Here is a 24,139-nt window from a genome sequence, read left to right on the forward strand (position 1 = left end):
CTCTTTATTCAACCAACCTCGTTGTCTAACATAAATTTAAGCCATGGCATCCCTCCGCGCCGCCGCTAAGCAAATTGACTGGTCCAAGTTGAGCAGCAGCCTTCCCCAGGAAACCGTCGTCTCGCTTCAGGCTTTCCGCAAGCGCAACGACGAGGCCAAGCGCCTTTTGAACGAATTGAAGGAGCAATCCACCACCGTCGATTTCGCTCATTACCGCAAGGTGCTCAAGAACCAGGGCATTGTTGACCAGGCCGAGAAGGCCGTCCAAGGTTTCAAGCCTGTTGCCTACAACTTGGACGCCCAGCTCAAGGCCATTGACCAATTCGAGTCTAAGGCTGTAAGTTTATTTTAATTTTGTGGAGTAGCAATGAAGGGGTGTTTCTAGTCCTGAAAAACTTATGGTAAAAAAAACTTCTTGCCATGAACAACAAAAACTGACATTTGTGTTTGTAATAGGTCGAGCGTGCCACCACCACTGTCCAGAAGATCGATGCCGAGCTTAAGGATCTCCAGGCCACCCTCGGCAACATTGAGGGTTCGCGACCTATCGAACAGTTGACTGTATGTTTTCTCTCTTTCTATCCCTTCTTCGGGAATGACGAGGATTGAGGATAATATATGTAATAGTGGATATGTGGAATGGAATATGGGCTAACCGGGTCATCGTTTATAGGTTGACGATATCATCATCGCCAAGCCCGAGATCACCAAGGACATCGAGGCCAAGCTCCAGAAGGGCCAGTACTCCGTCCCCGGCTACAAGGAACGCTTCGGCGACATGTCGTACTTCTAAGCGTCTTTTGCAGAAACAAAAAAACATTTATATACACAGAAATTTATAAACTGTTTGTACAGCCAAAAAAAACAACACAATTATACTTTTACACGCAATCTTATGCACACGCTACGCACATACACATACGCATATCACGAGTTCTTTTTGTCTTTACGTGTTTCTTTTGAATTAAGTTGATGGCATCTTCTGTTTATTGCTTGACGTATTTGGAGTGAATAGGGGTTGATGTAGGGAGGATGGAATGCGTTGTCTTGGTTTACATGTTTCGTGGTCCCTGAAGGATATCTCTTAAATTGCTTTGGGCATCAGTTGCTGCACGATCCCAGTATTTTTGCGATTTCTCAAGTTGTTGAATTTTCTCGTCAGAATCTTTAATGCGATTGACGTATTGATCCTTCATTTCGCCCAAAGGCGTTTGCACAAACCTAGAGTAGTGTAAGAGAAAGAGTCAGAAAGGTGTAATAACACTAACGGCCCATGCGCTACAATTCCACCAACCCCACCAATACCCAATAGGCGTGATAATGCCTGGTGTACGTATATGGGAAAACAATTCTCGAGCCAGTTAAAACTCTGTTCCTTACATTTTACCAACAGGCTTGTATGTCTTGGTATCAGCATCCAACGTATCAAGTTCGCGTCGCGTCAGCTCTGCCATCTTGCGATCTCGTTGTCTCGCTTGGATCTGCGCTTTAACCGTGTTCAATTGTTGAGTGCTTGCCACGTACTTTGCTTGCAATTCGACAAACACCTATATTAAAGCAAATTTTAAAGTGTCAATACCTCATACAATCTTTGCGATCGCAAAGTACAAAAGTCATACCTTTCGGATGGCATCATCTGACAAGGCCGACATTTTATATTTTTTCAAAAGGTATATTCCAACAACAGTTAAGCCTACTCGAATTTAGGACGGGGAGATTAAAATAAGTGCCTCAGCACAGGCACTGCACATACATCAAATTTTCGATCCACAACAGCATCACCTGTTACTGTGTTGGTCATTGAACTGAAAATCTAAAGCCAGTATCTTTTACTGTTAGTATTCATATTAGGATGTAACTTCGCTCAAATTATTCAAATACTTTTTTTTGTGGTTTGGATAGTATAGGCAAGGAAAATAGGGAGTGACATTGTAGTCAAAGACGAAAATTTCAATCGACAAATATACTGCTATCCAGGCTTTTAACCGCTCTATGTGCATGTAATTGCTACCTTGACAACAGTATTTATATAGCAACGATGTCTAGACATGTGTTTTGTTGTCGTTTTTAGTAGAATTTAAAACACCAAGAAAAATATACATGTGTAGCACGTTACAGCAAGAAGTACTAAGAGAAACGAGCGGAAAGAACACGTTTGACATATCTCAGAATGTGCGAATACGATCTGGCATAATGAAATGCTATCACGACTATACTATAGCACAGTACTTTATGCACGTAAAAAAATAAAGACACCATTCAATAGAGGATTCAGTATTGTTTCTCGTTGTACAGTATGTTGTACGATTAGCACAATATATCTGCATTGGGAAGAATCAACTTTGAATAGCCTTCAACTTTCTCAGCAATACTTTTGATATCACTACTGCTGTGGATTGTTGTCGCTGCTTAAGTTTAAGTTATTTCGCTTGTAAGGCTTGCAGAGAGACTGCATTGATTGTTTTTGCATATCTTTCGTATGTATAGCAGATTATATGCATAGCCAGAGATTTTGTTGTCAACATGCGTCTACATTTGGAAATGATAAAGTAACCATTTATCTTTTCAGAGCACAGCTCTCATTTTTATTGGAATCGTTTCGTAGTGTTTCATACTGATGATGTAGTGGGAGTAAATTATAGCAATCAGGAAGGCAGTGGTGAGATGCGCATGCTGTACAGCTCCATCTTTACAATTTATATTCTGCACGACCTTTTAGTCTAATAACTCTACATTATATCACATGTCAAGTAATAATTGTTATGCCCTTCAATCACCCTCTTTAATCCTTCCTAACAAGTCGCCAAGGTTTCAAATAGGAAATAATCAAATTAAATACAGCAACCATAAAATCCATGAATTCCTACGATTGTAAGAGTACAAGGTTTGAAGAACCAAAAGTGACATGCAAATGACGACAATCTAAGTTTTTAGGCAGCGAAGTATATTACAATACAGGACTTCGCGCGATCATGCGTTTTCTGTATGCACATTTACACCAACATATACGGTCGTTCTTGTTTTCTTTTTCATTTTTTTTCTCTTTCTTCAGTATCTACTTGCTTATTGTCGCCAGTTAAATATACACAGAGATATTTATTGCAGTACTCATCTCTCTTTATTTTCCAAGTGACCTTGAATTACCATATTCGCAAAAGCTAGTATACGCAGATGGCTCCACTCGAAGTTATTGGAGCCGGCATGAGCCGATGCGGCACTGACAGTTTAAGAGCAGCTCTGAACATTTTGGGGTAATATGTACCATACACTGCACAAACAAGGTACAATATCACTAACACTAACCATCAGGGTGCAATATTTCAAATTCTAATAGATACAACACACACCACATGTTTGAGTTATACAGTGGTCCCCCGCTTTTTGCAGCAGCGGTTTTTGGTGGAAAAAACTGCAAAAAGTGGGGAACTGCAAAAAGTGAGGATGAGTATGAGATGTTACACAGACTGAGTCTATTATGTTAATCAAGTGTCATTGATAGTAAACCAATTAAAAGATATCGGTGTTGTACTGAGGCAAGTCTTATATAAAAGGCTGTCGTCTAATTCTTGATGTTTATATACTGCACTATCGACACCTCCACACCACTATGGTAAAAGCAAAATACCCAAAGCTTACTGACGAGCAAAAGGACGCTATCTATCAACATTACATGTAGATGTCACTGGTTCAAGACTCTGTGTCCCAGGCTCTCGAGTTAATAGCGGAAAATTGCAGGTCCCCATTTTTGGCCTGCAAAATGCAAAAAGTGAGGAAACTGCAATTTTACTAAGTGATGAGCGGGTATACTCCAAAAAAATCTGCAAAAATTGAGGATCTGCAAAAAGTGGGGCTGCAAAAAGCGGGGGACCACTGTACAAAAACGATGAGCTCACTGAAGTCTTTGAAGAAGCATATAAACATCCCGAAAAACATGTGGACTGGGATATAGTTTATAACGGATATAACGCAGCGGTAGACTGGTACATTGATCTTATTCTTCTATTCTTTTTTAAAAATAGTTTTCGTAACGATACATGTACTAGCGAAAAGAAACCTTTAAAAAAGGTCATGAAAAAAGCTAATATTATATTTTAGTCCGACCATTTCCTTTCTACCCAGGTTGTTCGAGAAATACCCTGACGCCAAAGTGATCCTTACCAAACGGGACTCTGAAAGCTGGTACAAATCCGTCTATAACACAATCTATCGCATTTATGAATTGCCCCCGGAGAATCCTGAAGAATTTGAAGAGAACGTGGCGAACATGGTCAAGGCTATCTGGTTAGATGGTTCTTTTCAAGACTTGCAAAAATTCAAGGATGATCCAAAAACCATCAAAAAGCGTTACGAGGCACACAATGCATGGATGATTAAAAATATTCCAGCCAATCGGTTGCTGGTGCTAGATTTACGGGACGGTATCGATTGGGACAAGATTTGTCCATTCCTTGGCAAGCCCGAACCGGCAGTGCCTTATCCTCATGTCAACACTACCGCTTCCTTTAACGAAAAACATAAAGTAATTGATTCTTCAACCGCCTAAAATGAACAAGTGCAAAAAGCTTCAGGTGATTTGGTTTCTGTTCCATTAATAATTCCGAAACTGTTGCAATATGTATTGTTGGAGTAATAAGGCTCTTCAGTCTAGTCGATGTAATATGCCATGTTTATTTAAGAAGGTTAATAAAGACATTGGAAACATGTATGCAGTTATAAAAAATTAAACCGATAGGTATCATTTTGAATAAAGCCGAAATGCTCCTATCATAATTCTCAAGAGCACCGATGGTCTTCTGTTAGAGATATGTAATTTACAATGCCATCCATGAGTCGTTTTACATGAAAAGAATAGCTTACAAACAGCAGTGGCTGGGTACAATATCAGAAGCATAACATACATTAATATTAGTAGGAAGTACAGTACTATACAGGTGACACAACATGCATCTGCATTTATGTTTATGCGACGACATATAGAGTCACTATCATTAACCTGTTGTGTACGTACACATAAATGGCATCTAGAAGCACTCACTATAAAGCACCATAATTGTATGTAGCATATCAAAATAAAAAGTCATACGTAGTAGTAGTATAGTATATTTAATGTATATATGTTTGTTTCCTTGAAGAAGATGCTAATGTATAAGAAAGTCTTTTATATTTACAATATATTCTTTTGTGCCTAATGCTGCTGCTTCAACAAATAATTATACACATCTTGAGCAACATATTGATGGATTCGGTATGTCGGATGGAGGTCATTATACCAGAAGTATCTACTCAGATAGAAATAATTTACATGTTGAGTGTCGTTTCTATGTGATGGTGGTATGTTGAGATATATCTTGCTATATGTAGTGTATAGCAAACAAATACTTACTGCTCAAACGAGGCACAATGGTTTTGGATAGGGTTACTCCTGCATTTCAAGGGGGAGGAAGGATTAATTATTAATTATTTTTTGAAAGCCATGTTTTGGTGGTTACTTCCTTCTATCATACCAACAAAACTTACCAATCCGGACAGTAATCTGTAACATCGCTAAGCCCATAGTCTCCGGGATGGTCTAGAATATGGGTAAAAGTAGACCATGCATCAAATAGATAGAAGTGACCCGGAGTTTTGCTGCGTAAACGTTTGACAAGCGACGCCAACTTCTTGTTATAAGCTATATAATCATATTAAAATATGTGCAATGTTGTATGTAGCTTCGGCGAAGTATTATATCATACATAAAACGCACACACACACACCAGCTCATGTGGTGTACCCTAGTTTGGCCACTTGCATCGCATATTTCTTTCTTGTACATACCATGAACGCGTTGTCGAGCTCGATTCACAGCATCCGGGCCTTGGCGTAGCCAGTAGGGGGATCGATCGATGGGTGGGACCATAATTAAGACAAACTGGCGTGCATTTTGCTGTGTCACGAGGTACTCCTGTAACGGTGAAATTATGCATAGTATAAAAAAGAGAGAGGGCGTCGATATAAGGAAGTCGTGTCGTTCAATCCTATAAAGCTTAAGGAATACTTTTATACTGATATACTATACCACAAGCGACTTGTAATGCTCCAGTAGTTTTCGGTCCAATTCATCGGTGTCGAGCCAATCGGCCGTCAAGTTAATGTCGTTGATTCCCACCCAAATTGTGTAAAGCGTTGTTGATGGATCGCGCGGGAAACTGCTAAAATGTCGAGGAAACATGCTTGTGATCTGTGTAGTGACATCAATGACAGAACTATTTAAATGTGTTGTACCACATAAGAGAAAATAGGGGAATTTGTGTGAGGATGCACGTGATGTGTCAGAAGTCTTGCTTTTAAAATCACAAGAAGTAGTAGTATCATTTCTTCTTTTTCTCTTACGAAGCATTCTATTCATTAGTACATACAAAGTAGCCAGAGCAAGTCAGTGGTTAGTGTAAGATACCAATTATTCAGATAACTACATTCTACAACGAAATTGACTACGATTGAATCTAGATATAAAAGAACTGACCTGGCCAACCATTGCGTTTGAAACAGGGGCACTATTATAGGCTAAATTCCAATACTGCATTGGATGCAAATCGACGAGATATTCGACCCAATTACGTCCGCCTGCTGAAGTGCAATTGGCACAAGCGTAGGTCATGGATACAAGATCCAAGTTCTGGGTTGTATATGAATCTCCAAAAGAGTACAAAGTCTTGGTAGTGCTGAAATCAAAAGCTGGAATGTCCCAATTATCATCGTTGACTACTGGAGCAGCATCCGTGGTGACAGAAAGGTAATTGCACCAAGATAGTAATATTAGCCAAAAGGAGAACATCGTGTTACAGGATTTTGCGTCTGAAACTGGCTATGAGGTTTTAAATTTTAGCTTGGAAGGATGGACACTGCACGAAAAGTCTAATATCAAAGCCTTTTAAAAGATCTTGATATTTATATATAAAGAGGCAAAGTAGGCCCCCACAGAAGTTGGGGGGTTTTCAGAGACTGGATGTGGTAGTTATGCATGAAGTATTTTGTTTGTATATGTAAGACCAATATATCGGTGCAAAAAGTTCCCAGTACATGTATTAGCTGCAAGTAGAGAACCTCATGTTAGTTACTCAACTACAGTGGACCCCCGCTTTTTTCAAGGCTGCCATTTCTGAGCACTCTTGAAATTAAAGCGGGTTTGAATTTCTTCGGGGGAAGGGTACTGTAGCAGCAGCAATCTTGTGGGTAAACTTTGAAATTTAGCCAAAACTTTCTCACTACTGTATCTAAATCCATACTGCCACATGCTTTTTCTTGGTGTGTATGCATTATTTTCACTATTACCTGACTACTGATACACAGCTCTACTTATTTGAGATTTTAATTAAAATATAATGGCTTCCCTAATCTCTCTTGAGTTCTGGGAAAAACGAATGACAGCCGCGAGAAGCCAGCAATTCCACTTCTGAAACAACACCATTCACTACTTGAGATCAGTCTTAGTAAATAAAGAAATTGATGGCTCTATATGAGAATGGCCTAACAATGCACAGAAAAACTTTTTATTATATTTTTTATCCACATTCTTCTTTCTTTCAAATTCCTTCTTATGGTGAGCCACATCAATATACTGCTTAAGATATCAATAATGTAATGTTCGCCTACACGATTATATTGTTCGCTATACTTCTTCAAAGTTCGCTTATAGGAAGTCAATGTTCACCTTTAAGAATTCAAACTTCGCTTCGAAGAATGCTTTTTTCGCAGTATTTCAGTTATTGTTCGCTTTAGTTGCGCTATTGTTCGCGTCGATTAAGCTCTTCTCTTTACACGTTCATGCACCCACTGTCAAATAGAAACTTGCTATTTAAAAGCAATTTGCATAGCAAATTACTACATTGCTCTCTGATTTAAAGTGACAAATGGAAGCTGGAGTAATCGGATGGGACTTGCTTTTAATGCTATTCTCTTTGTACAATTCGTAATTAACATTGTCAGAAACCGATGTGCTTTTCTATTTTCTGAGATAACAGCTTATCACATGATTATGACTTTCAATACAGGTTTTGAACCAAGGTCCAATGCCCTGAACGCAATTCTGTAGGCATGGGCTGTTTTTCATAAGGTCATTGGAATATATAAATCAATGCACACGAGAATACGGACATTGTAGCACTCTGTCGCAGTATGCAAGCACGCAATAAGAGAATGGCCAGTTAAGATATAACGTATAAAGGAACTCATAGAAAAGTCATTATTACCTAGAGCGGAACAAGTATATGCTTTATTTGTTCTTTTGATGGTTCCCAGGAACAATCGAACAGCAAATACATTGTGTCAATTTGCTATGCAAATTGCTTTTAAATAGCAAGTTTCTATTTGACAGGGTGCATGAGCGTGTAAGGAAAAGAGCTTAATCGACGCGAACAATAGCGCAACTAAAGCAAAATACTGCGAAAAAAGCATTCTTCGAAGCGAAGTTTGAATTCTTAAAGGTGAACATTGACTTCCTATAAGCGAATTTTGAAGAAGTATAGCGAACAATATAATCGTGTAGGCGAACATTATAATAACGTAAGCGAACAAATAACTCATCCAGCGCCAACAATTTGTTCTTCGAAGTGAACAATTCTTAGCTCTTACCGAACAGTTGCGACTAGATGCGAAATTTTTTGGTAGGACGCGCGAATATTTTCTCAAAAGTGCAAACATTGATCATCCTTTCAGCGAAAATATATCGCATGTTTAGCTGATGTTGCTCGTCTCAAAAGCCAACGAAAAAATGATTCCGAGCGAGGATTCTCCATCCTTCTAAGCTAAAATTTAGAACCTCATAGCCAGTTTCAGACGCAAAATCCTTTATCTGATACGATTTATTCATTAGTATATCTTCTACAGCGGAGTCATTGTTGGTGCTAGCGGAAACGGTAAATGGCCAACATCCGTAGGTAACTTGAGTTTTCAAATTAGCCAAGAACCTGGATGCAATCCGCTGTAAGACCTAAAATGTGTGTCATAGTTAGAGACGACTTCAGGTATTCACCAAGAAACTTGGAAAAGGGTATTTCGCTTGACGTTCACTTCTGATGCCTACTACGGCTTTCATCTTTACACACCTGCACCTTCAAAAGTATAATCACCTGTAGCAGCACCAATCGATATTATGTGTTACAGTGTATCTGGAATTTGCGATTAAAACTAGACGGTACCTCGATCTAAAGACAGTAAATACATGACAGCTGTAGATATTAAACGCCTAGGAAACGCCAATATTCCTATACTGTAAAAGTTCCGGGGATAATTCGAGCTTGTACCTGAATTGATATAAAAACAGCGATTCTGTGTTAGTAACACGGCAATTCATGGTTTACCTATTAAAATGCAACAACTGCTGACGATGAAGGATCGCGCTGTGATAGTAATATGTTATAAAGTAATCGGTTTAATAGTGCGAGCTAACAAGTCGCATTGTACCCATGAGAGGAACATCTTGCCAGACGAAGTGGCCAAGGCCATCTGATACAACACTTGGACACGCCACATTGGACATGCCCTTCAATTAAAAATGCCGCTACCCATGAGAGGAACATCTTGCCAGACGAAGTGATCAAGGCCATCTGGTATGCGACAATAAAAAAAAGAGCAGAGAACAAAGATGATGAGATGCGAAATTATTCAGCATGAGGGACTTCCTTTTCGCTACTGTCATCAGAATTTGAACATCTAGGTTGTCATAACGACCGCCGCAGTTTCCTAGAAAAGGCTACCTTCTCAGTTACCATTGCTTGTAATTGGAACATCTTCGTCATAGTAACAACCGCCGCATTTCCTAGGCAACGCTTACTTTCCAGCTGCTAATTATCAGTAAATGTTTGTATTAATAAGTTCTATGACTTCAATTTGGAAGACTATAAGTATAGGCATACGCGTTTACAAAAAACTTACAGCGTATGCTGCTATTTGAAACATCTGCAGATTTCTCAAAATCACCGTGGCAATGCCAAACAATTCTGAAACTGGTGCGGAAGTTGCTTTTGTTGAAGGTAAGTTGATAAAATAAGCACAAAAAAATTATCAATATAATCCAATACTGATATGTAAAAATAGACATAACGGAAGCCATTACGCAGCTGGCAAAAAAAGATGAACAATTGACGTATCAAGCAGTACTGGAATGCTTTTATGAGCATATCATCAACAACGTGAGTGATCTAGATGCGTTTGAGAAGTCAAAAGCATCGTGGATACGACGAATAAATCAAGTAGCAACCATTTGTAAGGTTGATTTAGTAAGTAACGGAGCTTATCAATACCCTTTTGTTTATGAATAATCGTCGAAGCAAGTTGCAATCGCCGAATGGAAAGAATATGGTCGATAACACATAAGGACGTTTATAGGTTCATCATCAGCCAACTTGGAAAACGGTTAAGGAAGTACTGCAAAAAAAATTGTCTTCATCTCCAGCAACAGAGCCTGCGTCAAGTAGTTTTAAATCACCATTGTCCTCTTCAAAATCTTCATCCCCGCTGAAGACAACATTGAATGAGAAGGATAAGGTTGAATTTGAATGCATGTTCGCCACTCTGGATAAAAGCAAGTTCTGGATACTAAAGGCAAGCATTGAGGAAGCAAAGCATAATGATTTGCCAATCGATTCTATTGAATCGGTTGAAGAAAAAGTTATGAAATTTGCAATGAGTTGCAACTTCAAACAGTAAGTAGTATTTAGCTAGTTATCAGCACGTAACAATGAAGATTTGATCTTCTAATTCTTTCCACACAGTCCAGGCCATTCATTTATTGTTGATCTCGACGACGGAAACTGGGACGAAGTGTTCTCTCCCGCAGAACTTGAAGAAATGGAGGAATATGGTGCTCCCCTTCTGCCACCGATCGATTCGAAGGTTTCCGAAAAACTGGATGAGTTGGCAAAGCTGGTGAGAACCGATGAACTGAAAAATGATTTATGGTACGAGATGTTCACACAATTCTAATGATGTTTTTTCTAGAAAACTGCGAAAGAGGCATACAATTTTGCGTGCCGCCTTGACCATGACCCTGAGGAAGAACCACTGATGGCGTGGCTTATGATGTCGATTTCGCAGACTGCGTATCAGTTCTTGAAGAAGAACAACTTACATATAAGCAATTACCTTGAAGCCGATCAGCAGTATTATCTTTAGAGTTTTATAAGCAATATATTCCATAGAACAGAAAGCATTTGGCCTCTTGGGTGAGTGATAATATTGAATACTCAGACACTTGTATAGGAAAACTACTGTAAACAGTGATTTAATTTTAGTTAAGGATGATAGTGTCAAGCGTTCTAGTAAAAATCTAATTTTATTGATTTTTATCTAAACTGGGCGTCGTCATTCTTCCTAGCCTGTATTTGAATTAATCATTAAAAAACATTATAATTTTCATAGATTAGATACATTTATAAGAATTAAAAAATCATTTATGAATTAAATTTTTTTATCAAACTTTTTATTTTTTTCCTAATATTATTAAACTATTATAGCTGTTTTATCAATGAAACCTATTTTTATTTATATTACAAGGATTACTTCCCTAGCATGATATTAAGTACTTGTACGCATGGCACTTTCTATATGCAGCAAGGAGAAGAGTAGCAACGCCAATGCAACAGCAAACAACAGCAAAAGAAAGCTCTCTGCCGTCGACGAGATTTGCAGAAAAGCCATAGGCAGAAAAATGGACACTGTTTACATCGGCGGAGACGTGGAATTGGGCTGCATGGAAATTGGCAAACCAGCAGCAGACCAAACAAAAGAGATCAAAGATGGGTACATCAAGATGCCGCTTGTCATGAAAGATATGCTTCTTGATATTGCGAACAAAACCCCATCTCTTGTGCACAATACACATATTACTGGCTATCCAATTAATGGTAAGCAGATAAAATGCTGCTAAATGCTGATGTATTCTGGTGAGTAGATGAAAGCACTTACATCTGTTAAATTTTTGTCAAATAGGCACAAACATCTGCATGCTCGATGTCGATTCGCCGAAAGGTTACATAACCTATGTTCGACGAACACGATCCTTACCATACCCCTCTAACAGAGATACATACGTTATCTGTATGATACCACTTTTACGACTGGCAGCTACTGCAATGGCAAAGATGCAAAACACTCTTCATACATACAATCACGCAGAAATTCCTCTCACTAGTTCTAAATCTCGACGCATTATACTGCCACCTTGCTTCCATCCAACATCAACAGCGTCAACAGCAACCTCAAAAACAACATCATCATCATCGGGGGTTAATCCTTAACCGTAATTCCTCAAAAGGTTTTATTAATTAAAGATATATCATTGTTTAAACATATATATGAAAAAATAAAAAATTAGATTAGAATTTTTTTATTTTTTAAACATTTAAGATTTTCTTAAATTTTTTTTAATTCTTTAAAAGGTTTAGGTTTTGTATAAACCTTTTTTAACTGTTTAAACGTTATATCCTTTTATAATTAATTTAAAACAGGCTAGGAGGTACGACGACGCCCAGCGTTGATTTTTTATTGAATGCTTGACAGTATTAAGAATAATAAATAAATTAGTGGTTTACCACATAATTTATTATTATGAATTAATACTCATCATCATCATCATTATCCAAAGGATCGGCAAGCAAACCTTAAAAAAACGAAACAGTGAAAACAGTCCCTGTCATACCCAGTACATCATTTCAATATATTAACACGTCACGAGAGTTACTCACTATGGAAAAGTAAGCAAATTTAGGTTGTGCCTAGTAAGTTCCTGTCATATCTGGTTGATGGAAAAAGTGCGCTTGTTGTTTCTAGTTGTTCTTGGTTCATTATTGTTAGTTTTCGTTAGAAAAAAGATTCAAGAGAAATCTTCAACCATGTTATGTTAAATATGCGATATCTTGGTATATCATGTCCTTGTAAAACTGAAGAAAATACAGCTGTAGTTCGTTGAGCTATTGGCTGTGTACCTCTTATTTTGATTTTGGCTACAATCGAAACAAACATACATTCCTTCAATAATGCTTGCGTCCAAAATTTTATTTGCTTGGAATTCTTCCTTAGTTCTCCCTCTCTGATACTTCGCAATAGTCTACCCATTATAATATACCTTTTGAGCTATGTCAGACTTTGGATATGAAAAAGACTATAACAATACAAATATCAGCAATGAAACCAACCCTTTGTTGTTCTTTGCGATCATGATCGATAGCGTAGATCAGCGACAACTGCAAGTAGAAACGATGTGTGCATGATTATTGGAGATTGTTTAACCGCGTGACAATCAACAACGAGCCCATGCTGCATTCTAATCCCATACCCATTGATCAGCTTATACACACGCCATCAGGCAAAGAAATATACAAGTAAGGAGCATATAGTGGATCACGTGACAATTCGAGCAATATCTGTCCAAAACTCGCCTCAGCCATCTTTTTTTTTTTATACGTGTGATTGCTGATTATTTCTTTTATATCATATCAATATATTTAAACTTGCTATTTAAAAACAATTTGCATAGCAAATTACTACGTTGCCCTCTGATTTAAGGTGACAAATGGAAGCCGGAGTATTCAAATTGTTGGACTTGCTTTTAATGCTATTCTCTTTGTACAATTCGTAATTAACATTGTCAAAAACCGATGTGCTTTTCTATTTTCTGAGATAACAGCTTATCACATGATTATGACTCTCAATATAGGTTTTGAACTAAGGTCCAATGCCCTGAACGCAATTCTGTAGGCATGGGCTGTTTCTCATAAGGTCATTGGAATATATAAATCAATGCACATGAGAATACGGACATTGTAGCACTCTGTCGTAGTATGCAAGCACGCAATAAGAGAATGGCCAGTTAAATTATAACGTATAAAGGAACTCATAGAAAAGTCATTAATACCTAGAGGGGAACAAGTATTTGCTTTATCTGTTCTTTTGATGGCTCCCAGAACAATCGAACAGCAAATACATTGTGTCAATTTGCTATGGAAATTGCTTTCAAATAGCAAGTTTCTATTTGACAGGGTGCATGAGCGTGTAAGGAAAAGAGCTTAATCGACGCGAACAATAGCGCAACTAAAGCGAACAATAACTGAAATACTGCGAAAAAAGCAATCTTCGAAGCGAAGTTTGAATTCTTAAAGGTGAACATTGACTTCTTATAAGCGAACTTTGAAGAAGTATAGCGAACAATATAATCGTGTAGGCGAACATTATAATATCGTAAGCGAACAAATAACTCATCCAGCGCCAATAATTTGTTCTTCGAAGTGAACAATTCTTAGCTCTTACCGAACAGTTGCGACTAGATGCGAAATTTTTTGGTAGGACGCGCGAATATTTTCTCAAAAGTGCAAACATTGATCATCCTTTCAGCGAAAATATATCGCATGTTTAGCTGATGTTGCTCGTCTCAAAAGCCAACGAAAAAATGATTCCGAGCGAGGATTCTCCATCCTTCTAAGCTAAAATTTAGAACCTCATAGCCAGTTTCAGACGCAAAATCCTTTATCTGATACGATTTATTCATTAGTATATCTTCTACAGCGGAGTCATTGTTGGTGCTAGCGGAAACGGTAAATGGCCAACATCCGTAGGTAACTTGAGTTTTCAAATTAGCCAAGAACCTGGATGCAATCCGCTGTAAGACCTAAAATGTGTGTCATAGTTAGAGACGACTTCAGGTATTCACCAAGAAACTTGGAAAAGGGTATTTCGCTTGACGTTCACTTCTGATGCCCACTACGGCTTTCATCTTTACACACCTGCACCTTCAAAGTATAATCACCTGTAGCAGCACCAATCGATATTATGTGTTACAGTGTATCTGGAATTTGCGATTAAAACTAGACGGTACCTCGATCTAAAGACAGTAAATACATGACAGCTGTAGATATTAAACGCCTAGGAAACGCCAATATTCCTATACTGTAAAAGTTCCGGGGATAATTCGAGCTTGTACCTGAATTGATATAAAAACAGCGATTCTGTGTTAGTAACACGGCAATTCATGGTTTACCTATTAAAATGCAACAACTGCTGACGATGAAGGATCGCGCTGTGATAGTAATATGTTATAAAGTAATCGGTTTAATAGTGCGAGCTAACAAGTCGCATTGTACCCATGAGAGGAACATCTTGCCAGACGAAGTGGCCAAGGCCATCTGATACAACACTTGGACACGCCACGTTAGACATGTCCTTCAATTAAAAATGCCGCTACCCATGAGAGGAACATCTTGCCAGACGAAGTGGTCAAGGCCATCTGGTATGCAACAAATAAAAGCGAAAGAAAAAAAAAGAATAATCGCATTGTACCCACGAGAGGAACATCTTGCCAGACGAAGTGGCCAAGGCCATCTGATACAACACTTGGACACGCCACATTGGACATGCCCTTCAATTAAAAATGCCGCTACCCATGAGAGGAACATCTTGCCAGACGAAGTGGTCAAGGCCATCTGGTATGCAACAAATAAAAGCGAAAGAAAAAAAAAGAATAATCGCATTGTACCCACGAGAGGAACATCTTGCCAGACGAAGTGGCCAAGGCCATCTGATACAACACTTGGACACGCCACATTGGACATGCCCTTCAATTAAAAATGCCGCTACCCATGAGAGGAACATCTTGCCAGACGAAGTGATCAAGGCCATCTGGTATGCGACAATAAAAAAAGAGCAGAGAACAAAGATGATGAGATGCGAAATTTTTCAGCATGAGGGACTTCCTTTTCGCTACTGTCATCGGAATTTGAACATCTAGGTTGTCATAACGACCGCTTGTCATAGTAACAACCGCCGCATTTCCTTGGCAACGCTTACTTTTCCAGCTGCTAATTATCAGTAAATGTTTGTATAAATAAGTTCTATGACTTTATTTTGGAAGACTATAAGTATAGGCATACGCGTTTCAAAATAACTTACAGCGTATGCTGCTATTTTGAAAAATCTGCAGATTTCTCAAAATCACCGTGGCAATGCCAAACAATTCTGAAACTGTTCCGGAAGTTGCTTGTGTCGAAGGTAAGTTGATAAAATAAGCACAAAAAAATTATCAATATAATCCAATACTGATATGTAAAAATAGACATAACGAAAGCCATTACGCAGCTGGCAAAAAAAGATGAACAATTGACGTATCAAGCAGTACTGGAATGCTTTTATGAGCATATCATCAACAACGTGAGTGATCTAGATGCGTTTGAGAAGTCAAAAGCATCGTGGATACGACGAATAAATCAAGTAGCAACCATTTGTAAGGTTGATTTAGTAAGTAACGGAGCTTATCGATACCCTTTTGTTTATGAATAATCGTCGAAGCAAGTTGCAATCGCCGAATGGAAAGAATATGGTCGATAACACATAAGGATGTTTATAGGCTCACCAACAGCCAACTTGGAAAACGGTTAACGAAGTACTGCGAAAAAAATTGTCTTCATCTCCAGCAACGGAGCCTGCGTCAAGTAGTTTTAAATCACCATTGTCCTCTTCAAAATCTCCATCCCCGCTGAAGACAACATTGAATGAGAAGGACAAGGTTGAATTTGAACGCATGTTCGCCACTCTGGATAAAAGCAAGTTCTGGATACTAAAGGCAAGCATTGAGGAAGCAAAGCGTAATGATTTGCCAATCGATTCTATTGAGTCGGTTGAAGAAAAAGTCATGAAATTTGCAATGAGTTGCAACTTCAAACAGTAAGTAGTATTTAGCTAGTTATCAGCACGTAACAATGAAGATTTGATCTTCTAATTCTTTCCACACAGTCCAGGCCATTCATTTATTGTTGATCTCGACGACGGAAACTGGGACGAAGTGTTCTCTCCCGCAGAACTTGAAGAAATGGAGGAATTTGGTGCTCCCCTTCTGCCACCGATCGATTCGAAGGTTTCCGAAAAACTGAATGAGTTGGCAAAGCTGGTGAGAACCGATGAACTGAAAAATGATTTATGGTACGAGATGTTCACACAATTCTAATGATGTTTTTTCTAGAAAACTGCGAAAGAGGCATACAATTTTGCGTGCCGCCTTGACCATGACCCTGAGGAAGAACCACTGATGGCGTGGCTTATGATGTCGATTTCGCAGACTGCGTATCAGTTCTTGAAGAAGAACAATCTACATATAAGCAATTACCTTGAAGCCGATCAGCAGTATTATCTTTGGAGTTTTATAAGCACTATATTCCATGGAACAGAAAGCATTTGGCCTCTTGGGTGAGTGATAATATTGAATACTCAGACACTTGTATAGCATGATATTAAATACTTGTACGCATGGCACTTTCTATATGCAGCAAGGAGAAGAGTAGCAACGCCAATGCAACAGCAAACAACAGCAAAAGAAAGCTTTCTGCCGTCAACGAGATTTGCAGAAAAGCCATGGGCAGAAAAATGGACACTGTCTACATCGGCGGAGACGTGGAATTGGGCTGCATGGAAATTGGCAAATCAGCAGCAGACCAAACAAAAGAGATCAAAGATGGGTACATCAAGATGCCGCTTGTCATGAAAGATATGCTTCTTAATATTGCGAACAAAGCCCCATCTCTTGTGCACAATATACATATTACTGGCTATTCGATTAATGGTAAGCAGATAAAATGCTGCTAAATGCTGATGTATTCTGGTGAGTAGATGAAAGCACTTACATCTGTTAAATTTTTGTCAAACAGGCACAAACATCTGCATGCTCGATGTCGATTCGCCGAAAGGTTACATAACCCGTGTTCGACGAACACGATCCTTACCATACCCCTCTGACAGAGATACATACGTTATCCGTATGATACCACTTTTACGACTGGCAGCTACTGCAATGGCAAAGATGCAAAACACTCTTGATACATACAATCACGCAGAAATTCCTCTCGCTAGTTCGAAATCTCGACGCATTGTACTGCCACCTTGCTTCCATCCAACATCAACAGCGTCAACAGCAACCTCAAAAACAACAACATCATCATCATCATCGACTACAGCTTCTCCGTCATCATCATCATCATCATCGACTACAGCTTCTCCGTCATCATCATCATCATCATTATCCAAAGGATCGGCAAGCAAACGCCAAAAAACGAAACAGTGAAAACAGTCCCTGTCATACCCAATAAATCATTTCAATATATTAACACATCACGAGAGTTACTCACTGTGGAAAAATAAGCAAATTTAGGTTGTGCCTAGTAAGTTCCTGTCGTATCTGGTTGATGGAAAAAGTGCGCTTGTTGTTTCTAGTTGTTCTCGGTTCATTATTGTTAGTTTTCGTCAGAAAAAGATTCAAGGGAAATCTTCAACCGCGTTATGTTAAATATGCGATATCTTGGTATATCATGTTCCCTGTAAAACTGAAGAAAATACAGCTGTAGTTCGTTGAGCTATTGGCTGTGTACCTCTTATTCTGATTTTGGCTACAATCGAAACAAACATACATTCCTTCAATAATGCTTGCGTCCAAAATTTTGTTTGTTTGGATTTCTTCCTTAGTTCTCCCTCTCTGATACTTCGCAATAGTCTACCCAATATAATATACCTTTTGAGCTATGTCAGACTTTGGATATGAAAAAGACTATAACAATAAAAATATCAGCAATGAAACCAACCCTTTGTTGTTCTTTGCGATCATAATCGATAGCGTGGATCAGCGACAACTGCAAGTAGAAACGATGTGTGCATGATTATTGGAGATTGTTTAACCGCGTGACAATCAACAACGAGCCCATGCTGCATTCTAATCCCATACCCATTGATCAGCTTGTACACACGCCATCAGGCAAAGAAATATACAAGCAAGGAGCATATAGTGGATCACGTGACAATTCGAGCAATATCTGTCCAAAACTCGCCTCAGCCATCTGTTTTTTTTGATACGTGTGATTGCTGATTATTTCTTTTATATCATATCAATATTTTTAAACTTGCTATTTAAAAACAATTTGCATAGCAAATTACTACGTTGCCCTCTGATTTAAGGTGACAAATGGAAGCTGGAGTATTCAGATTGTTGGACTTGCTTTTAATGCTATTCTCTTTGTACAATTCGTAATTAACATTGTCAGAAACCGATGTGCTTTTCTATTTTCTGAGATAACAGCTTATCACATGATTATGACTCTCAATACAGGTTTTGAACTAAGGTCCAATGCCCTGAACGCAATTCTGTAGGCATGGGCTGTTTTTCATAAGGTCATTGGAATATATAAATCAATGCACACGAGAATACGGACATTGTAGCACTCTGTCGCAGTATGCAAGCACGCAACAAGAGAATGGCCAGTTAAAATATATCGATAGTTTTAATGTGGCGTCGAGTGAAATCCGAATTGACATAACGTATAAAGGAACTCATAGAAAAGTCATTAATACCTAGAGGGGAACAAGTATATGCTTTATTTGTTCTTTTGATGGTTCCCAGGAACAATCGAACAGCAAATACATTGTGTCAATTTGCTATGCAAATTGCTTTTAAATAGCAAGTTTCTATTTGATAGGGTGCATGAGCGTGTAAGGAAAAGAGCTTAATCGACGCGAACTATAGCGCAACTAAAGCGAACAATAGCTAAAATACTGCGGAAAAAGCATTCTTCGAAGCGAAGTTTGAATTCTAAAAGGTGAACATTGACTTGCTATAAGCGAACTTTGAAGAAGTATAGCGAACAATATAATCGTGTAGGCGAACATTATAATAATGCAAGCGAACAAAGAGCTTCAATGAAGCGATCATATAACTCATCCAAAGCCAACAATTTGTTCTTCAAAGTGAACAATTCTTAGCACTTAGCGAACAGTTGCGACTAGATGCGAATATTTTTTCAAAAGTGCGAAAATTAATCCTCCTTTCAGCGAATATATATAGCTTGTTTAGCTGATATTGCTCGTCTTTAAAGCCAACAAAAAAATGATTCCAAGCGAAAATTCTCCATCCTTCTAAGCTCAAATATAAAACCTCATGGCCAGTTTCAGACGCAAAATCCTGTATATTTATACGAATAGATCACAGAGAAGAAAGAGAGAAAAGATGACTTTTTAAAAACAAGAGATTGGTGTTGGGTGGAGATCAAGATAAAGAACGGTCAGTTATGCTTGCCAGCGAAGAAAAAAGCTAGTTTTATAAGACTTGAAAACAGACTGGCTGCTGGTTGGTACAGTGGTCCCCCGCTTTTCGCAACAGTGGAAAGTCCCAGAAATTGTTGCAGAAATCGAAGATTTGCAAAGATCGGGGGACTACATTTTTTAGTTTACTGTAGCTCAAGTCAGGTGCTATACATTGGACTGTTCACAGATAAACACAAATGCATGTTTTAGCAAAGAAATGTCCAGATGTTTCAATGAAAGCAATAAACCTTTGCCTTTTGTATTTTTAAGTATCCGTCTATTTCTTTTTCAGTTAATGGCTAAAACATTCAACAAGCCAACAGCAGAGCAACAAGATAGAATTGGGAGGAGCATTCAAGCGGAAGAGCCAGCAGTTTGAAGGAGTTGGTTAACTTTTCAAGACTAGTTATCCGAACATCCTGTCACCGCCCGCTCGACATTCTCACGAGCCTTGAAAAGAAGACGTTTAGATCCCTTTGCTTGTGATCGCTCAGCTAGCAGAACAGCCCGGTGCCGAGCCGAAGGAGTGTATGCTGTACGTATATACGTTACTTCTCATAAAAGGGGGATAATAACACCTACTATGTGATCTTCTACGTTGTGCATACATATAGGATATCAAATTATATGTGTGTTCAAATCATAGTTTACTTCTATGCTTAAACACAAAGGACCCCGGTTACATGCAACATCCATCAACTGACTTTGACGTTGCGAATTATAAGCATGAAAAATACCTCGATAAGATGCAATGGATCATAACAGGTTTGCAAATTGCATATTGCGGAAAAACTAAGTTTTTAGTGACAGGACTGGACTGATTGTTGCAGAAATCGCAGCATTTGCGAAAGGTAGGGGTGCAAAAAGCGGGGGACCACTGTACTTGTATGCATGAGCAGGACAATAATGTGACATTGCCGGAAAAGAATTAACGATATTTTGGCAATATCATTTTGTGTTTAGTGCGGGTCCGGACTCAGGTCCACAGCATAGCGGGGACCCAATCTTGATATCCAGGAAAAAAAAAGAATTTTCGAAGCTTCGCCACTTTTCTTTTGTCAGGCACATCTGTCAGATTCCGTTTCCTTCATCTCATTTCCATTCCTCATTAAATCGTTCACTATCTTAACAACATGAGCAGAGGTCGTGGTAGCACTGTTACTCCCGCTAGGAGAAGCACCGCCCGTTTGGCTAATCGCCCGGGCCGTGTGGTGGCGAGTAATGGTGCCTCACCACGTCCTCTTTCTCTCCCTGTCCCTCCCCCTCTACCACAGTATACTTCTTTCATGAGCTCGCAAATAGAGTATCAAGCTGCTGCTGAATCTGCTGCTCGAGCTACATACGAACAAGCACGAGGAAGCCGTCCGCAGAATACAGTTAGATCGTATTCTCCCAGGCAGGAAGAATTTCTCGAGTGGTGCCGAAGACGCTGTCCAAATGATCACACTAACCAGTTGATCGACGACAGAAAGCTTCATCTTTTTCTTGTGGAAGAGGTTAGCCACATATCTGTTCGCAATCTATATATGTACGCATGTCTTACAATTGTGTTCTTTTTAGGTCGTCTTCAGAGAGAAGCGTAAACCTGGAAGAAAGAGAAAAGAGCCAGAGAATTCTGTGCTGTCGCCCGCCTCGTCACCCGCTCCTGCCATGCGTACCATCACCACCACCATGCCATCATCCTCGTCTGCTGCTGTTCTCTCGCCCGCCACCGCCGTCATGCCATCATCCTCGTCTGCTGCTGTTCTCTCGCCCGTCACCACCATCTTGCCATCATCGTCGTCGTCATCATCTGCTGCTCTACCTGTACGCGATGCTCCGGGTTATACCGTTGAGCAACCTGTTGCGCCTGATGCCCCCGCCCCCAAAGTCAAGCTTGCTACCGTTAAACAATACATTACTTCCATTGTCGATCTCCATTTTGAACAAGCCGAAACAGACCCTTGCTTCAATCGTCCGCATCCGCGTGGCCCGCTTGTTCATGCACTGGTTGATCATTTGAAACGTGTGGAAAACGAGCTTAGTCGACAAAACTACGAAGACAGAGGCATGCGTACGACAGCAGATGGATATTCGACATCAGCTGAGATGGAGCGTATTGTAGATCATTTTCTGGCCACCAACAAGCAACAAGGACTGCGAAACTGCACTGCTTTTCTTCTGCAACACTATGGACTTCTACGGGGCGAAAGCGTTCGTATGATGGAACTTGCCGATCTACAAACGTTACTTCTTGAGCGCGAGGGTGTCACTGAATGTCATGCGTTGGTGATGGTGCTTAAGCAAGGAAAAACAAACCAAGAGGGCCGTGTGGAGTTTGCTGCTGCGATGCGTAACGCCAATGTTGTTATCTGTCCTTTGATGATGCTTTCCTTTTATCTCTTTCATCGGTGGCACGTTGCTGGTGAGGCATTCCCTTGTTTCCAAAGCAATCGAGATTGGTTCGACATCAAGCTCATCAGAGGCAGAGATCGCAACACGCAGTCCATTACGTATGATCGTCATCGCGAGTGTATTTTAGAAGCATTCAAGTCAGTCGGCATTCACAGTAAAGCGGTCACTCACGCTATGAGGGGTTCGTCAGCACGCATGGCAGAGATATCTGGAACGAGCGAAGAGTCTATCCGGCGATTAGGTCGTTGGAATAATTCTGCTTTATCGACCAGTTATCTAACCAATTTGCCTCGTGATATCTTGCGGACCATGGCAGGATTCACTAGAGAGGCTGGCCAATTCTACTTACCTCGTGCTGCTGTTACACCACCCCTTGAGCTTTGCAAGAAGGTTTTTCCTGAAGTCGATCGGTGGCGGGCGCTGCTGGATGCCAAACAAGTGGAGGACTCGTGCGCGGCTGATTCGTTTTTGCGTCTTCTTGTGCAGTTGCGTGTTGTATTTTTGCAAGATTCGGTTTTGATGAAAAAGCGCTGTCCAGGTCATCATTTGTGGCAAGATCCTTTGTTCCGTGATCCTTTGTATCTTGAATTTGAACAGTATGTGCTGGTGGACTACAGTCTTTCGTTTATATACTAATTATCCTTTTAAAATAGTAACTTGAATCATGCACTTGAAAACAACGAAGAGCCCACTGATCTGTTACTTCAACGTGCCGTGCCGATCATTGAAAATAGACTTGCCATCTTGCAACAACAAATACAACAACAAATCGCTGCTCAGCAACAAGACACCAATCGCATTGTACAATCTTTCTCTAACGCCATACCCACTCTGGAAGCACTTGCGCAGCTTGCACCAAACATGAGTCGTATAGGAGATATTGTACAGCATTGGGACCGCATCGCCAGCGGACAAGCGTCCTTGAGCGTCACGCTCAACTTGGCAGGTCAGCAGCAGCAACAACAACAAGATCAGCAACAACAACAGCAGCAGGAAGGTTGGGGCTCGGTTTCGCTCCCGTCCTCGTCCTCCTCCCTCCCATCCACCATGACAGCAACTGTGGTACTGCCATCAGCAGCACCAGCGCCATCATCATCTTCGTCGTCGTCGTCAGCAGCACCAGCACCAACATCGTCATCATCATCGTCAGCAGCATCAGCACCAACTCATCACCATCATCATCACCCCCAACAACAACAGCCCATATATCCATCCATGAACCGCACAAACGTCCAAACAATCCCACAATTATGGACTGAATGGTTTGACGGTTGGAATGGCGGCATGTCTGTGATTAGAATGGAAGAAGTGTACAAAACTGCATGGCGAAAAAGTGATTCAGACGGCAAATGGTTTCGTAGAAGACGAGCGATTATTCGGAAAGTTCAAGATTATATCGAAAGAAAAGGAATGCAAGAAAGAGTACCAGAAGCGTTGGACACTATACATAGACACTATCTCGCTGTCGGCATTACCTCATTAGATTCACTATCGAAAGACTTATGTTTTTTTGATACACTTTAAACTTTTTGTATATTCATTTCACCATCTTGTTCTTTTTTTCACTCGCTAGCTTTCCCTTTGACACGCTTTTATTTCAACTTTCTAACATTGGCCTTGCTTGGCCATATTTTTTTTATTGTATTACTTTCATGTT

The 24,139-nt window shown here is 39.7% G+C and overlaps 7 protein-coding genes across 7 annotated transcripts; 5 read left to right on the top strand and 2 right to left on the bottom strand.

The window, feature by feature from the left end:
* Positions 1–43: 43 nt before the first annotated feature.
* On the top strand, positions 44–793 carry BDB00DRAFT_790306 (uncharacterized protein; the record flags this gene model as incomplete). The annotated part of the gene is made up of 3 exons (XM_053120949.1): positions 44–337; positions 457–561; positions 674–793. 3 exons carry the CDS (start codon positions 44–46, stop codon positions 791–793), a joined length of 519 nt encoding a protein of 172 aa, XP_052976663.1.
* Positions 794–1,052: 259 nt separating this feature from the next.
* BDB00DRAFT_790307 (Prefoldin) lies at positions 1,053–1,652 on the bottom strand (the record flags this gene model as incomplete). The annotated part of the gene is made up of 3 exons (XM_053120950.1): positions 1,053–1,221; positions 1,381–1,547; positions 1,620–1,652. The coding sequence occupies 3 exons, from the start codon at positions 1,650–1,652 to the stop codon at positions 1,053–1,055; spliced, it is 369 nt and encodes a 122-aa protein (XP_052976664.1).
* Positions 1,653–3,171: 1,519 nt separating this feature from the next.
* On the top strand, positions 3,172–4,543 carry BDB00DRAFT_768807 (P-loop containing nucleoside triphosphate hydrolase protein; the record flags this gene model as incomplete). Its single annotated transcript, XM_053119769.1, has 4 exons — positions 3,172–3,251; positions 3,335–3,358; positions 3,861–3,980; positions 4,096–4,543. The coding sequence occupies 4 exons, from the start codon at positions 3,172–3,174 to the stop codon at positions 4,541–4,543; spliced, it is 672 nt and encodes a 223-aa protein (XP_052976665.1).
* A 642-nt stretch (positions 4,544–5,185) lies between these two features.
* BDB00DRAFT_875301 (SGNH hydrolase-type esterase domain-containing protein) lies at positions 5,186–6,817 on the bottom strand (the record flags this gene model as incomplete). Its single annotated transcript, XM_053127331.1, has 7 exons — positions 5,186–5,279; positions 5,384–5,422; positions 5,518–5,671; positions 5,818–5,944; positions 6,059–6,245; positions 6,373–6,380; positions 6,506–6,817. The coding sequence occupies 7 exons, from the start codon at positions 6,815–6,817 to the stop codon at positions 5,186–5,188; spliced, it is 921 nt and encodes a 306-aa protein (XP_052976666.1).
* A 3,150-nt stretch (positions 6,818–9,967) lies between these two features.
* Positions 9,968–11,154, top strand: BDB00DRAFT_875302 (uncharacterized protein; the record flags this gene model as incomplete). Its single annotated transcript, XM_053127332.1, has 5 exons — positions 9,968–10,013; positions 10,078–10,259; positions 10,369–10,685; positions 10,755–10,908; positions 10,981–11,154. The coding sequence occupies 5 exons, from the start codon at positions 9,968–9,970 to the stop codon at positions 11,152–11,154; spliced, it is 873 nt and encodes a 290-aa protein (XP_052976667.1).
* Positions 11,155–11,689: 535 nt separating this feature from the next.
* On the top strand, positions 11,690–12,278 carry BDB00DRAFT_875303 (uncharacterized protein; the record flags this gene model as incomplete). The annotated part of the gene is made up of 2 exons (XM_053127333.1): positions 11,690–11,885; positions 11,971–12,278. 2 exons carry the CDS (start codon positions 11,690–11,692, stop codon positions 12,276–12,278), a joined length of 504 nt encoding a protein of 167 aa, XP_052976668.1.
* Positions 12,279–15,733: 3,455 nt separating this feature from the next.
* BDB00DRAFT_554348 (uncharacterized protein) lies at positions 15,734–18,559 on the top strand. Its single transcript, XM_053117831.1, has 8 exons — positions 15,734–15,846; positions 15,953–16,020; positions 16,085–16,266; positions 16,376–16,692; positions 16,762–16,915; positions 16,988–17,211; positions 17,292–17,584; positions 17,670–18,559. The coding sequence occupies exons 2-8, from the start codon at positions 15,975–15,977 to the stop codon at positions 18,080–18,082; spliced, it is 1,629 nt and encodes a 542-aa protein (XP_052976669.1). The 5' UTR covers positions 15,734–15,846; positions 15,953–15,974; the 3' UTR covers positions 18,083–18,559.
* Positions 18,560–24,139: the final 5,580 nt, after the last annotated feature.

The sequence above is a fragment of the Zychaea mexicana genome (genome assembly GCF_025766255.1).
Source record: "Zychaea mexicana strain RSA 1403 chromosome Unknown BDB00scaffold_71, whole genome shotgun sequence".
Lineage (NCBI taxonomy): Eukaryota > Fungi > Mucoromycota > Mucoromycetes > Mucorales > Lichtheimiaceae > Zychaea > Zychaea mexicana.

What these genes read in the sequence shown, in the direction of transcription:
- BDB00DRAFT_554348 (XM_053117831.1), top strand. Translation starts at nt 15,975, where the DNA reads ATGCCAAACAATTCTGAAACTGTTCCGGAAGTTGCTTGTGTCGAAG. An exon ending in CCATTTGTAAGGTTGATTTA is followed by an intron (nt 16,267 to 16,375) that starts GTAAGTAACGGA and finishes GGATGTTTATAG; the next exon opens with GCTCACCAACAGCCAACTTG. An exon ending in TGAATGAGTTGGCAAAGCTG is followed by an intron (nt 16,916 to 16,987) that starts GTGAGAACCGAT and finishes TGTTTTTTCTAG; the next exon opens with AAAACTGCGAAAGAGGCATA.